The 19,190-nt window shown below is 36.5% G+C and overlaps 1 protein-coding gene across 2 annotated transcripts in view; it reads right to left on the bottom strand.

The window, feature by feature from the left end:
• ARFGEF1 (ARF guanine nucleotide exchange factor 1) overlaps positions 1–19,190 on the bottom strand; it is a 90,798-nt gene that overhangs the window by 18,088 nt on the left and 53,520 nt on the right. For both annotated transcript variants that reach the window (XM_082754054.1, XM_082754055.1), the window contains exons 11-23: positions 17,236–17,335; positions 16,976–17,115; positions 16,760–16,868; positions 15,532–15,733; positions 14,131–14,242; positions 12,717–12,922; positions 12,535–12,619; positions 11,615–11,786; positions 10,311–10,462; positions 7,597–7,725; positions 4,432–4,590; positions 3,907–4,057; positions 523–613 (exon numbers count right to left, since the gene is read on the bottom strand). In XM_082754054.1, coding sequence (XP_082610180.1) covers positions 523–613; positions 3,907–4,057; positions 4,432–4,590; positions 7,597–7,725; positions 10,311–10,462; positions 11,615–11,786; positions 12,535–12,619; positions 12,717–12,922; positions 14,131–14,242; positions 15,532–15,733; positions 16,760–16,868; positions 16,976–17,115; positions 17,236–17,335 — 1,808 coding nt within the window. The remainder of the gene's footprint in view (positions 1–522; positions 614–3,906; positions 4,058–4,431; positions 4,591–7,596; positions 7,726–10,310; positions 10,463–11,614; positions 11,787–12,534; positions 12,620–12,716; positions 12,923–14,130; positions 14,243–15,531; positions 15,734–16,759; positions 16,869–16,975; positions 17,116–17,235; positions 17,336–19,190) is intronic.

Raw genomic sequence — 19,190 nt, forward strand, 5'->3', positions numbered from 1 at the left:
TATAAACAGGGAATTTTTATGATATGTATCAAATCCAGTTAGCATAAATATGATTCACAGAAAAGACGACTAGAATAATAATATGGTAATTTCAGACATCATTTACATATCCTGGAGGAAAGCAAGAAGTCAGTAACTACATTTAGGAGAAAAGCTGTCTGTCAATAATGCTCCCTATACAAAGGTAAAATAAGATTTGCTCTGTGTTACTATATATAAGAAATCGAGATTCACCAGACGGTAGAGCAGTCTTCATTCTGCAGCTTCCCTGTAATAATTTTATAACAGTAAGAGGGCTTCTTGTCTCATCTTTCTGCTTCTTCTTGAAAAAAAAAAAAAGAACACAAAAACTTCTGCTCCATAAAAAAAAGGAAAAACCTGACAAAACCTCAAAGTACTTTTATACGGTTATATTTATGTAGTATTTTGCAAATAATGGTAAACTAATAATTTCCTATTATTTCAGCATGGTATTCAAATACTGTTAGAAAAAAGATGGAAAAAGCAAATTCAACACAGTACCTGTCTACAGCAACAACAACACTCTGGGAGCTAGTTTCACCAATGGATTCCTGAATGCTTGCTATTTGCTTCCAATCCACGTTTCCACCAACTACAGTAAACAAAAATTGAAAATGGATGAGTGATAACACAGAAAGGGCAGGGAAAAAAGAGGAAGAGAAGTCATGTCACTATAGTGTCTTTAAACATATTTCAAATTCACAATAATAGCCTACTTCTCTTAATTTCCCATGCATGGATGGGCATCTCAGTGAACTGCTGCATACTTGTAAGTCCTAATTCTCTAGATTCTCTATCTGTGTATAATTTGTTAGTCCCATAAAATTGTCCACATTTGGCACTATTATATGAATAGATGCAAGAGGAAAAAAATCAAAAGCACAGGAACCACCTTTTTCTCTCCATCTTTAAATGGATCTTTGGTAATTCTGCTACTGGAAAAGAAAACAACACAGCAACATACCATATGACAGAGAATACTACACAAAAGTGAACTTTTCACACTTAATGAACAGCAAGTGAGTAAATCCATCCTGATAGGTTTTCTTTTTAATCATTCATTATGAATGATGAAGGAGAGGGAGAGAGCAGCTCCCAGCAAAACCGCATCTTAAAGGTATGTCTGAAGTACAGCAGCATTATCACTGAACAACAGTGAGGCAAAACTGCAATACAGAAAAAAAAAACCTGCAAAACAGAAATATCTGTTTTGGAAGCTAGAAACTGTAAACCACACCTGGCAAACCTCATGCTAAAATGCTAACTTCACAGTGAGCAAATTTCTGAAATTTCTGCTGACCTCTAAGCTTGTTTCTCCCTACTACCCCCCCAAAAAAGAGAGTAATCTTGCAATCGTTCTGGGTATTTCTACCTATGCTGCACACAAGTTTTTTCTCTTAGGCAACCTATCGGAAAGATAGGGGAGAACAGAAGGCTCAAAGGAGGCCAGAGATTCTATTCTCAGCTTTGCAGGGACAGGAAAGTTCTTCTGTTTCAGACTGCCTCCCCAAAGTCTGCCACTTAGTCTTGCTGTGCTCCACAGCTGGAGGAGGCTTGAAATGACTGGCTGTCAGATCGAGATAAATTGGCCCATCTGAAGATTTTTTCCAGGACTTTTATGAACTAGCCTTTTCTGTACACACACAGACACACACACACGTGTATATATATATATATAAAACCTTACGCTAGTCTTTCAGCAACTTGTAATACTGTTGGATTTGATCAAAGTATTTCTTTTAAGCACTTGGGCTGCCAGGATCAATTAGTTTGAATATCAGTAATGTGTCAGCTAAGAAACACATCGCCCTGTGTGAGGTTGGAAGGGGTATTTCCAAGCAGTCAGATAACCCTAACCAATACTGCCAGTTTACGTGAAAATTCATTCCTACTGTAGTGTAGGATTTATGATCAATGCTGTAAAGATGCCACAGACAGCAGATTTCTTTGTTTATATATTTCTATTCCAACATTTCTGAGATCTTTTACGAGGAAACATAGTCAGCCATATAATTCTGCTTCAATAAAAACTGATCCCTCAGATTCTCGTTGTCCAATGAGGATTTCCAGTTACCTAAAAACTACAGTTTGACTAAAACTTTTTCACAGCAGCAGCTTTTATCTTACGACTTTGCAAATAGGAATTAGAGTAGAAAAAGAGCTGAATTTCCCAGTTACAACTCCAAGTAAGATGACATTCCTACTAAAGAAGAAAAGGAATAGATGCTTATTTCTTTACTTTTTCAACACAAATGCATGTGATGTCTTGAATTCTCAAGTAAAGCAGAAAAGGTCTACAGCAGAGAGATAATGCAATGCGATGACTGAATCAGTAATGCAGTAAATTAGCCTTTTTGTTTTGTTTTTAAACACACACCTCTAGTTCAGCAGGAAGAGTGAATGCTGCTGCTTATGTGAGCATGATTTTGTAAGCACATTTCAAAGACAAGGCTTCTGTTTCAGCCTGCAGCTTCACTTACTCTAATTAAACAGCTATTTTCCTGTAAAACGTATGTCTGATCTATGGGCACATACAGGTTCTTCACACAAATACAGGTTTATAGGAAGACTGCTAGAAAGCTGTAGTTTTAAACAATACTTCAGAGTCATCACAGAAAGAAAATTTAAATATCTGCAACGTAGGATTTGTGGAGAAGAGTGGAAAACACTGGAAACAATTGAGAAAGGGGCTCTGTTAGAGCATACTCATTTAGCATATAGTAAATTCCAGTGAGATAGGCATTTTCCTATAAGATTAAAATGATATTATAAAAAGAAGAGAAAATGGTTAAATTTCTATGTGTGCGCTGTAACAAGCATTCCAGAAATTCAATTCAGGCAGAAACATTTTTATGCATCTGGGCACAGGCAATCTTCCTTAGAAATTAAGTTGACAGAAGGAAAGAAAAAAAAAAAAAGGTCTTTATGAGCTGGATCTATACCAATGACTAGCAAGTATGATTTAGAGACACCTGACTACAGTTTACATTCTTGAGCTATTAGGACTTAAAATTTTTAAAGGCCAGTCACTTCAGCACAGAGAAACTGCCAATACTTGGAAACAGCAAAGCTGGATGGGTCATCGGGGAGCACTAAACGGGAGGATGCATATTAAAAGGACAGGGAGAAGCTCAGTATATGAGATGTTGGCAGATGCAATAATTTCCAGGGATAAGGTTTCCCTTCAGCAAATCTTGGCAATGTGAGGTGAGCACATAAAGGCAGGCCATGGCAGGGCAGAGTGGAAAGAATAGGACTGACTGCAGAATAGGAACAACTGTATTAGGAGGACACAAAGCCTGACAATGAGGACGAGTTAAGGGGTAAGGTCAGAGAAATTGGTAAAATTATCATTACTACTCTTACTAATGGACTACATTTTGGCTCTTGGGCCAGCCTATAAAAGGCACTCGCTCACTACCAAAATAATCAAAAGAAGAAAGAACAGAATTTCAGAATTTAAACTAAGTTGATTTCCCCTCTGGTTTGAATGCTGCATATTTCTCATGAAGGTTCAGAAAAAGATGTTTACCTATACATATTAATTTGCCTGTTTGGTAAAACATTTGGGGCACTGACTCTGCAGTATTATTAAATCTGGTCATACCATCAGGAACACATCCTTACTTGGTCAGTTGTATTTTAACGGAAAAAAATAACATTTTCTTACATTTCACACTCTCCCATCCTAGTGATAATATCTAATAGAGCAAAACAAATATTCCAAATATGTCTATTCAAAGTGTAAGACAAACGTAGACAATTTTAGACTACTTCACAGTTACATCTCAACCTCATAGTCACCAGTACTAAAAGCAAAGCACAAACCAGTATGTTCTTGCACAAAGACATTTAAATTAAATACTTCGTATCTGTATTACTTACCCAGTCCCAGCCCCACAAATTCATCTGGTGCCTGATCTTTTGTTCCAGTAAAAGAACCTTCCCTGCCACGCACTGTCCCTGAGATGTAACGAGGTTTTACTCCAGTTCCTATTAACTGTGCCAGCTCAAGTTGACTGATGCATTTCAGAATCTAGTCCAGAGAGTAAAGAAGTTGTTTAGCAACAAAAAGTATTTTGAAGCAGTAAAAAACAAAAACCTGAAGGCAGATCTTTATTTATATATTATATATATATTCTAAGTACTCAAGGTTAGACAAATATTCCTGTTCTTCCATCTAAAATGAAAAGTAATTTAAATATTACAGCATTAGTGTCTCATAATTTTACTTCTAAACTGGACACATTTTTCTACTTTAATCAGCTGCATAATGAGTTCATTATTATACATAACCTAAGTACGAAAGTTTGTACTTGACAGTTTTCTAAAAAACACTGTATTTATGCACAAGTACATTCAATATCAGAACTCATTTTCTTACAGTTTAAGAACAAATGACTTTTGTACCTCATGCCAGGAATTTCCTAAATAGTTTCCATCTGTATGAGCCACTGTGATGAGAGTTTTAATTGTGTCAATATTCTTCTGCTTCATTTCAGTAATACCAGAGCTCACTGTAAGTAATGTAAATCTTGCTAGTGCTTGGACATACGCATCTCTTTCAAGCTACAAAAGAGAGGGGACAAAGGAAAAAGAAAAGATGAGATTTACCTTGTATTTTCTTGGCTCTTGCTTTTAGTAGAATGTGTAATTTTGGCAACTATATCATTTACCTTTCTCTTCTTAAAACTGAATTTCTAACGTTTTACAAAACAAAATTCCCTCCTGTTTTCTGTAGTAAGCTGCAGGATAAAGTCAGGCTCCCTCTACTCAGGAACACCAAGTGTAACATGTGTCAGCCTAGAACACATAGTTTGTTCTCAACTTTCTGGGTTTATTTTTCAGAGCCTTTTTTTGGAAAGAGGATGCTGTTTCAGAAGAAACGTAGCTTCTTAGCTAAGCTTTTTCTATTCTTACACTGCACCTGAATCTGCTCTCATAATGCTGCCTTAGCAGATTCTCCCAAGTTTCACGATTTTTGGCAACAGAATCCAAATAATATATCTAAAAAGCACATTTTTCCAGTCCCACAGAACTACTCAAAACGTATTTGATTTAACCTACACACGCTGGAGCACCTCAGAAGCTTGTGAGATGACTCACAGATGTGTGAACAGCAACTGACCTATAATCTAAGCAGATGAAATCAATCAATAGGGTACAAAAGTGAGCGTACCACATACAGGTACCTGAGTTATGAACAGGATATATATAAACACCAAATGAAAGTCCTCAGGTCTAATATGAACCTATTACAAACACAGAAAGGGGACTACAGTTGAGCTCAAAAGCTAAATTCATTCTCTTGTTATGATCTGAAGGTGATAAAGTGAAAGTTGTAAATCAGAGAAACAAATGACAGCTATGAAATACATTTAACGATTTGGATATTTTAGACTGTTTTGAAATCAAAAATCCTTCAGCACATAATAATATCAAATATAAAATGTTCAAAAAGAAATCAAACCAGAACATCTGTTTCATAGGGAAAACACTAATATCACGACAGTGGGCAACAGTACAAGAGATGGATTCCCACAGAGCCACATAGCATGGCTGCCACAGTCAACCCCAACTACTATCACAGCACATGCTGGTAAAGGCACAGCACAAGAAGTACAAGCACGATAATGGAAGTTTCACGATAAGAGTGCCAGCAAGCAAATAAAATTTGGAGTCTACAAAGCGTGCGTGTATCTTCTGAAAATGGGCGATGTTTTCAGTCCTACCATCCTGCTCTGTTCCATACATATATTACTCCTCTGAACCCTTTTCTAAGCCATCATAAAATAGAAAAACTAAGCAATGCATCTATCAAACAAAATTAAAATAGATAAGGTAAGCAAATTAAGCACATAATTTTGATGCACATCTTGTCCCAGACAAGATATCTTGAAGGCAAAACCCAAACTGCGTGACAGTTTAAGACTGAAAAGATAAATAATGAAAACAGAATTTTTAGTTGAGATTTTATTTTAGTCAGAGGTGAGCATGCATAACCTCAACTATACTGTATCCTTGTGGATTTTTTTTTTTTTAACACTAAAAGTGTCCAGCTCCCTCCATCAATTCTCAAGGTACGTAAAGTAATGGTATGTGTTCTGAGACACTGATCTTAACTTTTGTGTGTTTATTCAATGAAACAGAGAAGTTTCCAGCAACAATCAATCACAAGGGAATCATTTACTTCCAACAGCAACAATCCTTAAGTTAGTAGATGTACAGATTTGCCAGACTCCTTCAAACCACCACAGTTATCTGGCTCCTGCAGTCAGACAAAACTTGCATCTCATCAGGACCCTGTGCAATGGAATCAAGTCCTGTACTGCACTGAAGTCATCAACAAACCAGTACTGTTTAAATGGCATCAACAAAACAGAATTGCCATAGAGAACCAGGAAGGAATATCAGTTCTGAATTGAAATACAAAACAAACAAACAAACAAAAAAATAATAAAAAAATTTGAATTTCAACAAATGAGAAGAGTTGCTTCTGGGAACACCAAAAAGTTCAATGAAGTTTGTGCCAAACCAATGGAAGGTGCAACTGCTTCTGGTACATTCTTGGAGCACGGGAATCTTACAGCAAATGTGTCCTTGCCCTCCCCAGCCTGGGCAGACCCCTGCAGGACTGGGAGATAATCTTTGCAGCTGCTGAAAATGATATTTGCACCAGATCCATGTTTGCAATTTAGAAAAGAAAAAAAAAAAGAGGAATGTGAATATCATTGAACAGCTGTAGGCTCCAGGGAAGGCTCTGTTAATCAAATTTTTAAGTCTGTTCAGTTCAGGAAAATAAAGAAGAAAAAATGAAGTGAAGGAAACCTTACATGATCTCAAAATGGAGTTTTTAAGCAGAACTCCCAATGCGCCTTACCACATCAGTTATAAAAAATTACCTGATTTGTTGAATTAGAGTACATGAATAGAAGTAAGAGAAGCATTCGCTATCGTATCATAGTTTAACAGTTTTTACTTCAAGTTAATCTTACATGTTGTTTTTTTGTTTGTTTTTAAATGTTTTCAATGTAGACGAGAAATAATACAATGTCAAACATGAATTCTGCTTACTCCTTTAGTTATTCCTACAAAGTTTTTTAATTATCCCTACAGAGCATGGCAGACTAGCACATCTTTCTGTATTTGAGAACAGTATTTCAAACAGTTCACAGCAATGCTATTTTACTTATGAAACAGCCTAGAAAGACTTATTTAATGTAACGTCACTTAGTAAAAAAAAAAAAAAAAAAAAAAAAGCTAAAAAGAAAGTACTCTGACAGAAGAGCAGCCACTGGTAGGGAAACAAAAAAATAAATCAGTATATGGGCATGACAGCACAACAAGCAGGAAAAATGTTACTTTATTTAAAAAGTTCTTGTGAAGTATCACAGAATCACAGAATGATTTGAGTCGGGAGGAACCTTTAAAGATCAACTGGTGCAAGAATGCACAGAAGTGAGCAGACTCTAGGTACTGACATGCATAGCTTCAGCAAGAAGGGCTCTTTGAACTACATTAACACTATGCTAGTACATGAAGTATTGTCTCAATTTTAAACTTTTTTTTTTTTACCTGAATGTTGAAAATGCAGGCAATCCTGATAGCACATCGTATACCCTCCAGACAAAGAGATGCAACCTCTGTGTCATCGCAGTCTTGTAGACCCACACTGAATGCAGCTAGGAAAGGTGTCCATGCCAACTGGAACACATGCAAAATGAAAGTTACATTAGCACCTGCAAGCACTTGAAAGGAATAAACATTACAGTTTCAACACCTTGCTGAAGATTAAATTTAGACCTCAACTCATATAATTAACCTTGAAGTTGCCTTTTGCCCAAGGGAACAGTTAGGAGAGACATCAGACAAAGACCAGAAGTAATATAGATAGACAATCCCCACAAAACCACTCTCCCTGTGTCCAAGCAACCCACAAAACCCCCAAATTTATGTTCGTTAGATGTCTGTTGCAGTTTTGGTATGCCCTAGATAACTTTTATCTGTTCTACAGGAACACTTCACACAGCAAGGAATAGAAATAGAGCCAATAATTATGGCAAGAACCAACATGTTCAATTCCGCAGTGTGTAATACTTTTCATTGTAAAGAAATCTATGTACTTCAGTAAGCCAAATTTGTCCTGGGAACACAGGAAGAGAAAAAGAGACAGGACATGACTCTGATCTCACCACTCTTAAATTTGTTGTCTTCAGCCTCTTTTTGCCTCTAAGCCCACTGCTGACGTTTTCTCCTGCCTTAGGTGGGACTGAAAGTGTATTATACTCAGCTAAAAGTTATTGCAGGAGAGACCTCACAGTCTTGTCCTTGGGGCCAAGGCTCCCTCTCCCACATGCAGGAAAAACAAGCAGAAGATGCAAAGGATCCTGACATAACTACATGTGCTTATGGAGAAGAAATCCCAGGGTATACAGAAGGAATTTAAAAATAATTACCAGAAGTCACCCTGGATGCAATACAGAATCGATGGCCAGAGCAGGTAGCAATAGATTGCACACTTTATTTCAGATCAAAATGATGTATCGCAGATCTTCGGTTTTGTTTAAGCCAGCAATTCCAACAGCACTACCTCAGAAAACTGTTTAAAACTTCATCAGAACATAACCCTAGTAGTGTATTAAAGAATTCAGACAAACTTCTAGATCCAGCACTTAACTTCCTGATGCACATTCCAGAAGTGTGTATTTCTTTTGCTTTTGTCCCTTTTAAAATTTTCATTGCTAATGAAAACAAAACTAATGTGAAATATTGCAAAATTGAAATACTTTCCCCTGTTAAGAACTCTTTAGAGGCCTGGATGATACGCTGTATAACTAGATTTAAGCTTTTATTTATCACAGACTTGTCACTGAAGGTGAAAATCAAGTATGCATTCAATTTTGGGGTGTGCTTAGATGGTTACATAAACTACATTTTTTTTGTTGTTGTTGTTCTGATTTAATCATTTGGCAAATCTATCTCTAAATAAACTATTAATGGTAAGTTTTGCTGTAGCATCAATGGGTGAAGGAGGTATCTATAAATTTAAAATGTTTGTTGAAAACTAAATAGTCTAAATAAACAATGCAGGATTAGATATACATAACATCCATAGCTCTCACTTTTGAGAAGACAGTTCTCACTTCAACATATAACACTGTCATCAGTACGTTAGTTTATGAACATCCTAAAGCAAGAGAACTTCTCTTATCACCTTCACAAAACATGTTTAGGGTGTTAATTTACCCACATGCTTCATATTTAGCTCCTTTGAAAGAAAAAATGGATTTTGCGAATGTACTTTTCAGATAGTAAAGGGTAGGAATGTTAGAGAGTAACAGGGCTGGTATTTTAAGGGAAAAAAATAATCTGTGAGTATTACAGATGCCTGTACACAAGTTATTTAATTTCTGCCTTTAAGAAGACAGTAGAGAAATGATGTACAGCATACCTCTGCTAAGTCATCTCTGAAACCAGAGCTTAAACAAGGGCTTCATTGAGTATTATTCTATACGTAGTTATGAACCTACTTTTATTAATATGGTGACATAGAACTTAGAATTTTGCCTCACAGACAACAGTCTTACAGTTACATGCTCATCCCCTCTTTAGCCAGGACCCAGAGCTCAATCTGACCTCACAGCACACCACTTCAGGGAGCTCTGTGTCTCTTGCAATGGTGATCTTCTGAGAACTCCATGGAGCAGTTCACAAAGAGGACACTTGAGCACCACTACTGGCACAAGGGCAGCTAATGAGAGCACATGGTGAAAGCCATCTCTTCCAGTGTCCGTTTACCAGAATGAATTAGTTACGCCAAAGATCATACCCAATAGCATTCTCAGACACAGTAAGCTATCGAACGCATTTTATAACTACGAATAGTACCCCAAAATGCAATGAAGTAATCTCTCTTAGGAGCAGCAGGGGGGACTCAAACAATGAGCCTGAGACTGTTTTGACTACACCTCTATACCTGAAATAAAAATTCTATTATTTCAACTTCTTAATTACTCTTTATACTTATGTTCCCCTGTTGTACTCTTCGTAACTCCCCCATTATTAAACCATAAAGTTTTCTCTATCAGCATAGAGCTTCTTAAATCCCAGCGTAAGTGAAACTGCAACAGAAGGCTCAAAGTCCATCCTTTCCTGTTACAAGTTAAATAACTTACAAAATAATCAACACACAGCAGATACAAACCTTTGGTAGTATTTTCCAGAATTCATGTCAGTCAGCATTTTGTATTAAGAAGAAACTAGGTTAAATATCTAAACATGCAGCTCACCTTAAACATGGGTCTCACATGCTCCAGGTGTGTTGCACTGGTAAAAGGTGCCTGGACATGGCTCACTGCCTCCATAAGAGCCTTAGCTGTCTTAGCCATTTGTTCCATTTCCAGATTATACAGCAGTCTTCTCTGTTTTTCACTAGCAACACCTATAAAGACATTTGTTTCCTCTTTACATTTGTGCATCTTTAGCAGCTTCATCTTCAGGAATAACAGAATTTTAAACATTTAAGTGCCATACTTAAACATGGCTTTTTAAAATTCTTTACTTCTGAAATTGCCACACAACCAAAGTATTTCCTTTAGAATATTGACACAATTTAACTTAAGGCAAGCTTATGTACGAAAAGTAACTGAATTTTAATCCTAAATGAAAGCTTAAAGATTTGCTCAAAAAGCATTCCTTCTCTATCACCTCAACTAACAACATAAACGTCACACCCACTAAGCTAAATTCACACTGAATCGAAGTTTCATAGCAATCCATCACCACAGAAAACAACAGTAAGCGGACACACTTTTCCTTGGAGAGAACTACTTTATCACTTTTTCATTTCAGTAATGGAACCTCCATCTTAGCAAGAAAGAGGAAATGAAGCCAAATACAAGCAGCTTCTTTAAAATTATAATAAAAACACTAACAGAATGATTATTGAAAATTGGATGGGTACTTTTTTCCAGATGCAACTTTACTGTGAACAACCTGTTCTTAAGACTAACCTAGGACTTGCTTGAAGCATACAAATTTGGCTACACTGGGAAAAAGCCAAGTCTCTTAATAGTCTCCATATAACTAGACTGAGTAACATCTGAATCTCCACATTGTGCAAAACACAAAAATTTTTGTCTGGTATTTGAGAGAGAAAAACATAAGTAAATCAGGGCCCTGTAAATGAAGCAATGTAAGATTTTTGAAGAAGCCTGCTTATCTGAAGGGAAACACAATGTTTTCTCCGGAAATAGAAGGTACAACTACTGTGTTTGTTTTGCACAATGCCTATCAACAATACTGCTATTCAATGAAGTCCCCATATACACTTCCCTATGTTGCTGGTCAACAGCTAAACCCGTATTTGTATCACCAGTGCACTAAAAACTGCAAATTCAGTAGCACAGGGAAGCGAAAATAAACATCTGCACTTAACACACATTTGAAGGTAGCATCATGCATTTATGCTAAAAGAAAAAGGATATGAAATTAAAAGTTAGGACTAATTTTGAGTTATGCAAGTCACGCTGGTTTCATTCATCTCTCATTTTAAACAGGAAACAGAGTGCCAGCATTAGCTTCAATTACTTACTTTGCTTACTGGATTTTGTAGGTATTGTTAATTCCTTTGTTTCTTTCATTGAAATCTTCTTTCCAGCTATTTCATTATAGATGGCAGACAAATATTCTTCAGGGAGATCTTTACTGTCATTGATACCTCTGTTCATTTTAATATACTGTTCTTTTGTCATCTTATTCTTAACCTGAAACCCAGAAGGAATCTATTAATATGAACATGAGGCATGTTCATTGCAGTTAAAATGCTGCCTACAAAGCAGCCAAACAGACGAGTAGTTACCATGAAGGATGAACCTGCTGACTCTCAAAAGAAATTTTTATGCAAGACTACACCGACAAATCTACAAAATCAGCCATGGACATGTGGGCATTACAACACTCACAAACATTCAAGTAGGATCTGCAGATTTATTAGCCATATGTTAAAAAAAAATAATTGTTTTGTCATAGACCAGGCAATTTTAAATATAATTCCTGAGTTCACTACTTTTTCCAGATTTATTTGTTTTTAAATAAATGATGGCTAATTACTACAAGTTTGAAAGTTATGTGCTGCAAAATTGAGATTTATTGAAATATGTCTGCATTATTTCTTCAAACTGTCTGAAATAAGGAGCAGATCTGTGTTAAAATCAATAGGTAAGCAATTATGTAAGTCCTGCCCTTTGATTGTAGGCTAGAACACTACTTTGAGTGTTGTGTTCAACACAGCGTAGGCAATCAATACCTTATAGCAAGGACTAGCCAAAACAACTTAATCCCAGTATCCATGGAAAAGAATACTGTTATTTAACAGGTGTACAAACTTAAGCTACCACATTTCTTACATGCATACTGGTGTTAAATTGAACGTCAAGCTTTTACAACCACACTGTCACAAAGCCTGAAAGTTAGACATCCATAGAGTAGACAAATATTCTTCTAGCAACATACCTGTGGACTGTGAAGATCTGTTGTCAACATGATGATTGAGTAAGCTAAGACATATGCAGTATCTGCACTAGCAAAAAGAGTTTGCCTGAGTTGAGAAAAGAAAAATAACATCAAGTTTAACATATTACGAATTTTACTTATTATTCAGCTTTCTGAAATTCTTTAGATAAAGTATGGCTTACCCTTGGTTACATTCTAAGTATCTAGCAGCAAATTTCTCCATTAGGCGATCAATTTTTTGAGCCTCTCCTGGAAGACGAAATCCCTCTAGAAACATGCGTAGAGCTGAAACAAAATCCTTTCCTGAGAAGTCGTGTTGGTCTACATATGCATACATGACTTCTTTGTTAAATTTATCATTGTCTCCCAGGAACTCCCCAACCTGAGTCTAAAATAAGAATAGAAAAGACAAACTAGCACATTTGCTCTGGGAAAAAGAAAAGCAAGTTAAGAGCACACTGATACTGCCCATGTGTCACAAAAAGAGAGGCTCATACATAGTTAATGAAGACATACTGCTGCTTCTCCTCTACTCTCCAAAGTGAAGTATTTTGTCCACATATTCCAATGGTCTCTTACATGCTCTATATGCCTGCTTTTCTCCTCTGATTTTATTCATGTACAATTTGATTCTATTAGATACATTCCACATGTGCAAAGGACAGTTGGTATTAACAGTGAGTGTTCAGTTCCCTGCTGTAGTGCTCTTTGTAGTTAGGAAACTTACTGTAGGAATGAAAACTACTGAGCTACAGTACAAACCTCAAAAACCAGCAGGTGATGCCTAAATATATGCAGCTGATACTCAAATACAGCCCACTAATCACTCTCAATGCAACACAACACACGGAAAAATACCTAACGTTCAGATAAAGGTGGCTATGTATGTAAACTGAGATTAAAATTTTGTTTTGATGGCTGATTCTAAATTTTAATATGGAGATTTGTGACTGCAGCCACAGCTACAATGCTATCCATAAGCTATATGCAAGCCTTTCCCTGGAAAAAATAGAAAGGGTGGCTAGTAAGCATAATGGCATACACTGCTGTTTCAGGAAGCTGTCTTTCATGACAATACCAACGTAAGATATTCCCACCCTCTTCTGCCAGACACTGCAGGACCCCCCCCCCAAACCCAGCAACAGCTTTTAGCTGTAAATCATATCAAAGAATGAAACTAGATTAAGTAACTTCCCACTGGGAGGCAGCAAAAACGCTTTTCATGTTGTAGTGCCACATTACTTTTTAGCTGCCTATTAACTGCAGTTAATTCTAGCAGACCCTTTCTGGACTAAAGTAAATACAGTTTAGTAAACTGCTCCTAGCAACACTAGCAAGTCTCGAGTCAGCTCAAGTAGGTCAGTCTTTTCCTTTACACCCTGCTGAACTGCAGGATGCTTATACTACAGGGTACAGCTCTCTCACATATTCTGTTTTAAATTCCTTGACTTCCCAAATTATCAAAGAGAGAAAAGTTTCCTTTTTTTCTCATTGTACAAGAATGCTATATGTTTTAAAACACTCGTGATTTGCAATTAAAATAAAAACATCACCATGAGCAAAAAAAAAAAAAAATCAGGAAAACAATTTTCTTACTGAATCTAATCTCTCCTCTTGATGTAAGAACTGAGCAATATCTTCAGGGGTAGTGCCAAGCATTCCTTGTTCTTGCAGGTACTGAATCCCCCTCTTTGGTTTCTTATTGAATCTGTACAATCAAGACCAGGAAAGAATAAGAGTTAGCCCTTTTATGTATGTGCACAAAACCTTACTTGCTTAATCAAAGAAGATTCAAGAGTTTTGGCTGAGATATCAAAAATCTGTATATTAAGTATTTTTCCTTTATCAAGCTATGCATTAGATAGGAATAAGCTACTCCCTTCTGCGATTATTGCCTTCATAATTTTTTATTTTTTTTGTCTGCAAACAGCCACCTCTTTCTCTTTCCTACACAGCTGCCAGCATGGCATCCAAGCAGGTCTGAGTAAAGACAGCTAAACACTATCATTTGCTTTGGGACACAGTTTCTGCTCTTCTCTGATCTAATCAAAACCAACTAGAATTCCACGTCTATTGTACATCCCTGAACCATGTATGTGTGTATACATATATATGTAGATACATTAAATATATACAAATATATACACAGAGACAAAAAGTAGATAGATAAATATATAATAAATTGCACATTTTAAAGTGTTCTCTCTGTGACGAAAAAAATACTCCACAAACCCAGCAAATCCGTAGTTTGGAAATGAATAATTATGCTTCATTGTTTTTTGTTTTAATCTCAATGAATCACTCTAGAAATCCATGAGTTAGGGTTGGACTAGGTGATCTTAGAGGTCTTTTCCAACCTAAATGAATCTATGAAAGAGGTGCCTGTAAGAATGAAAATGCACTAGACAAGGAACTGAAATAAAACTGAAGCCCTGAAGGACTAAGGCATGTTTGTTCAAGGTCTGAAAACTCCACTACAGAAAACTTATTTTTGAGTGATTGACCTCACTGAGGTGAGGTGACTAGGCTGAAATCACATGGAAGTTTCATCTCAGAATCCACTGAGAAATTATACCATCCTACAGTTCAAATTATGAAAAGTTAATGAATTAGGAGAGAGCAGTATCTTAAACTATAGGCACTTCCATCAGTAATGTGCACAGTAAAATAGGTAGTATTCAATTGATCGCATGAGTTCAATGTTCTTTTTATCCAAATACAGAAGTCTTATTTTTAGACAAGCAGGTCTGGAGAAAAAAGAACAAACATTCAGAGTACTCATCTTCTAGCTGTGAGGAATTAGGTTAACACAAAACACTGTTGACAGGCTCCAAAGGGGACACCATTCAGCACTCTTTCACCAGAGGAAGTGCTGTTACATCCAGAGTTTTTTTCCTAACACAAGATGAGTATCTATGAGGAGAAGGAAGAAAAACCCAGGAATCTTCATAGCTCCAAAAGAATCCACCCTCCCATGGGTGATAAAAGGGCACTCACAAGTCAATTCCTTGTTCTATTATTTCCTTTTGTTGCTTTAGGACCTCAAACTGCTCTGGGTTGTCAGTGCCAGACATCTGTGTGCTGTAACTGCCAATTCCTGATGAAGCAGTAGAATCCAAGGAATTTAAGCTTCCATATCTGTTAATTGTCTCAGGGTGTTTGGTTTCATTGCTGTCTTGTTCTGTGGGTTTTTCCTGGCCTATAAATTGGAAAGGATTACATAGATACAAAATACATACAGAGAAAAGAAATTAAGATCACAGGTTACTCTTCAATTATTTTTGAAATGCTCTCCAAAGGCTTCTGAAAGTTACTAGTTATCTTCAATGACCTGTTCATCTTTTATATAAATATTCTGGTTTTGTTTTGGTTGGGGAAACAACCAAAAAATCACTACAATATATCAAGGAGGATTCTTTCAGTACATCATGTATCTGAAATGTAAGCCATAAATTGCAGCTATAGTTTGTAAGCGCTTGGGAAAAAATCAGAACTTAAGAAATCTAGTTACAGATCTTTTTATTGTCAAGGCCACTGTTACTTTTGACATGAAGCAAACCACACTAGAAGGTTCTGAAACTGAGAACCTAAAAGTGTTTATAATCACATCAGCCAAGTATCTGGGGCCCTCATTCAGTTCAATGATAGCAGTGCTAACCATGTCTAAATTTCAATTTCCATTTTAAATTGGTAATTCAGCTACCAACTTTAAACCCTTAATCTGAAAATTCTGGTATAACTTTAAGACTTTTAATCTGAGGTCAGACAGAAACAAGATTAAAGCAAGTAACGATTTAGTTACTTCACTGCTTGCAACATTGATTTTTTTTTATCTATTAATGCATAGCTATAGAATTTCCGCTCCCCATCCGGGTTGCTTTAGTAGTAATTTAATCAATAAGAAATTAGAAGTGCTTCAAAGTACATTTTATAGTCCCTTTAAAGTTAGAAATGTGTGAAATAACAGCATTTAGACATTTTCAATGTAGTAGCATTCCAGGGATTCAGACAATTAAAAAAAACAACTTGTTCAAATGACAACAACCAAAAAATGTGTACTGTATACTACCCCAAAAATATACAAATATTGTGCCTCCCCTCTCCCCCTCCCCCCCAAAGGGTTTTACCAATCTAGAAACTAAAAATATCAAAATACTGGAGAAATGCACTAAGTTCCTGCAACATCTCATTACTAAAACCATAAGAAGGGCATCTCATGTCTTACCAAGTGTTGTCTGAGAATTGGGATTTACGTACTGATCCTTACTCCATTCCACCATGCACTTCAGGATCGATACTAAGCATTCCAATCCTTTCTTTCTCAAGCTTAATTCCTAGAATAGATTTCAAAAGAAATACATTAGTTGACTGAAGAGTTTAGCCCTAATTTACCATTCCAAGGAACATGAAATTTCATAAAGTTTGGCAGAATTTCTTTTACCTGAACATTGGACATGCCAAGCTCTTGGCTACCCCTTCCTTGAGCAATCTTCGACAGGTCATTAACCAGCCTTTCAAATATGTTTGCAGCATTCAAATCACAATCATAGTTCACGTAGATGTCCACTACACTCTGGGCATCTATAAACGAAGTGACATTGTCAACCTTGGAACAATAACTATACAGCTCATTGAAAGGCAAGCACAGTTTTGTTCTTCAGCATAAAAATGTAAAAACCAGAGCCAAGCAGTCCTTAGTACCTGCACATATCCTTGTCAGAGTTTGTATAACCATCCATTTATGATCAAATGAGCTAGTAGAGGTTTCCAAGATATACAGGAAAATTTCTTTGAAGAATACCTATGAAACATTTCAGGAAGAGGGAAAAAAAATTTATTACAAACATTGTAATGAAATTTGACAGCTAACATTCTGATGCATGTAATTCTGAAAGCATACAGATAATACAGAAGAAGCATTCTAGAAGGACAGGAGAAAGGGGAAAAAACTGAAAGGTGGAAAAACAACTTATGTCTGACATGCTGAAATTAGGACTTCACTACTTACATACCAGTGCTGTGAAAGCGTGAATGTCAATTTAGTTTAACAAGAATTCTATGCTGCTCTTAGAAGTTCAGTATCATTTGGGGTTTGGAAAGAAGAGATTATTACCTTACCACAAAAGACCTTCCCTACAAGATGATGATATGGCACAGATGTAATAAACAGCAAATCATGCCAATTTAAAGTATCAGTATCATTAGAATGGGAAACATCTTGACACAGAATAATCACTCTATAGTATCACACTGTTCTAAGATGAGGACTGGTCAGGCACAGCATAAAAAACGCAGCACATCCATTAATAGGATGACCATCTTCCAAAACTGACAGTAGTTTTCTCTGAAATTGCTTCAGTGCAGATGCTTTTATTCAGAACAGTGACTATTTTACCCTCCCTTAATTGAGTGTATCCCTCATGAGATACACTAGTATTATACCCTGCATATTTCAGCTGAGCATGCTTAGCAGCTACAGCAGGATTTTTCTCTTGCTTCTTCCCTAAGCGGCGGCAACAGCTGTGAGAGCATATGAACCCAAAATGTGAACTGCTCGATGGTGTTGCATCACCATCCCACGCAGCGTTACATCACTGCTCTGCACCCCTGAGCGCTCACCTCTCCGCAGCCAGTTGTGGCTACCAAATCTATCAACGGGTTTCTTCCAGAATGGTGCCAACAGCCCCAGGCCTTCAAGCTCCTGTTCTCTGAGAGCAGCACGCAAACATCCAAATACATAACTACCCCTGCTTTTAATATTAGATATTCCCTCATATGACAGTTTTGTGTATGTGTATGTGTTTTATACAGAGATTTCATGCTATTGGATAGGTAGAGATAAGTACAAGGCTAATTTTGCCTTGTCACATGTTTGGGGAAAACTGGCAGCATTGATTTTCAAACATCCTTGATGGTACAGATATCGCCCCAAGCAAAATTCACTAGCAAAATTTACATTTTGTTGGCCTCCTTGGAGGAAAAGCATGAATACACTGCAATCCCAGTTACTTTTTTAGTAAGGATCCCTACAAAACACAAGGAGTTCAACACATAACATACCAAAGACTAATTTAAATGGAATATAATTTCAAGAGCTTAAAACCACTCAGAGTACTGATTTTAGCCACAACTTTGTGGAATTCAACAGAGGAAGACAAAATTTTAATAAAGATCATGCTAAAGGCAATCCTTAGTTACATTTTTATTTATTTGTTTTTAAGACAGTAATACTATATACACTGTAGAATCAGGAAGACTATTTTTCTTTCAGAGAGTTTAAAAAAAAAAACACTGATGAAGCAGAGAAACATTTCAAGTATAAAAACTAAGCCCAAATCTTTAAGCTACAAGAGAAATTAACTGCATGGGCTGCATACTACGGTGACACTTTAAATCTCTATGCTTCTTATACAAGACTTCTTGCTTTTGGTATCATCTTTGGACAAGAGTATCTTGGGATGAACAATTTCTCCAAGCAGTACTAATTACGTATATTTAAGTATTTAAAAATAGTATGTAGCACTTATTGCAAATAATGTTGAGTCGACACTTTATTTCTAGCATATCATGAAATTAAACCAGAAAAGAGCTCATTATTTAGTTTGGTCAACTGAAAATAGAGAAGTGATAGCTTATTTACTGTTGCTGAAAAATGG

Source organism: Aythya marila, assembly GCF_965140915.1.
Source record: "Aythya marila genome assembly, chromosome: 2".
NCBI classification, from domain to species: Eukaryota; Metazoa; Chordata; class Aves; order Anseriformes; family Anatidae; genus Aythya; species Aythya marila.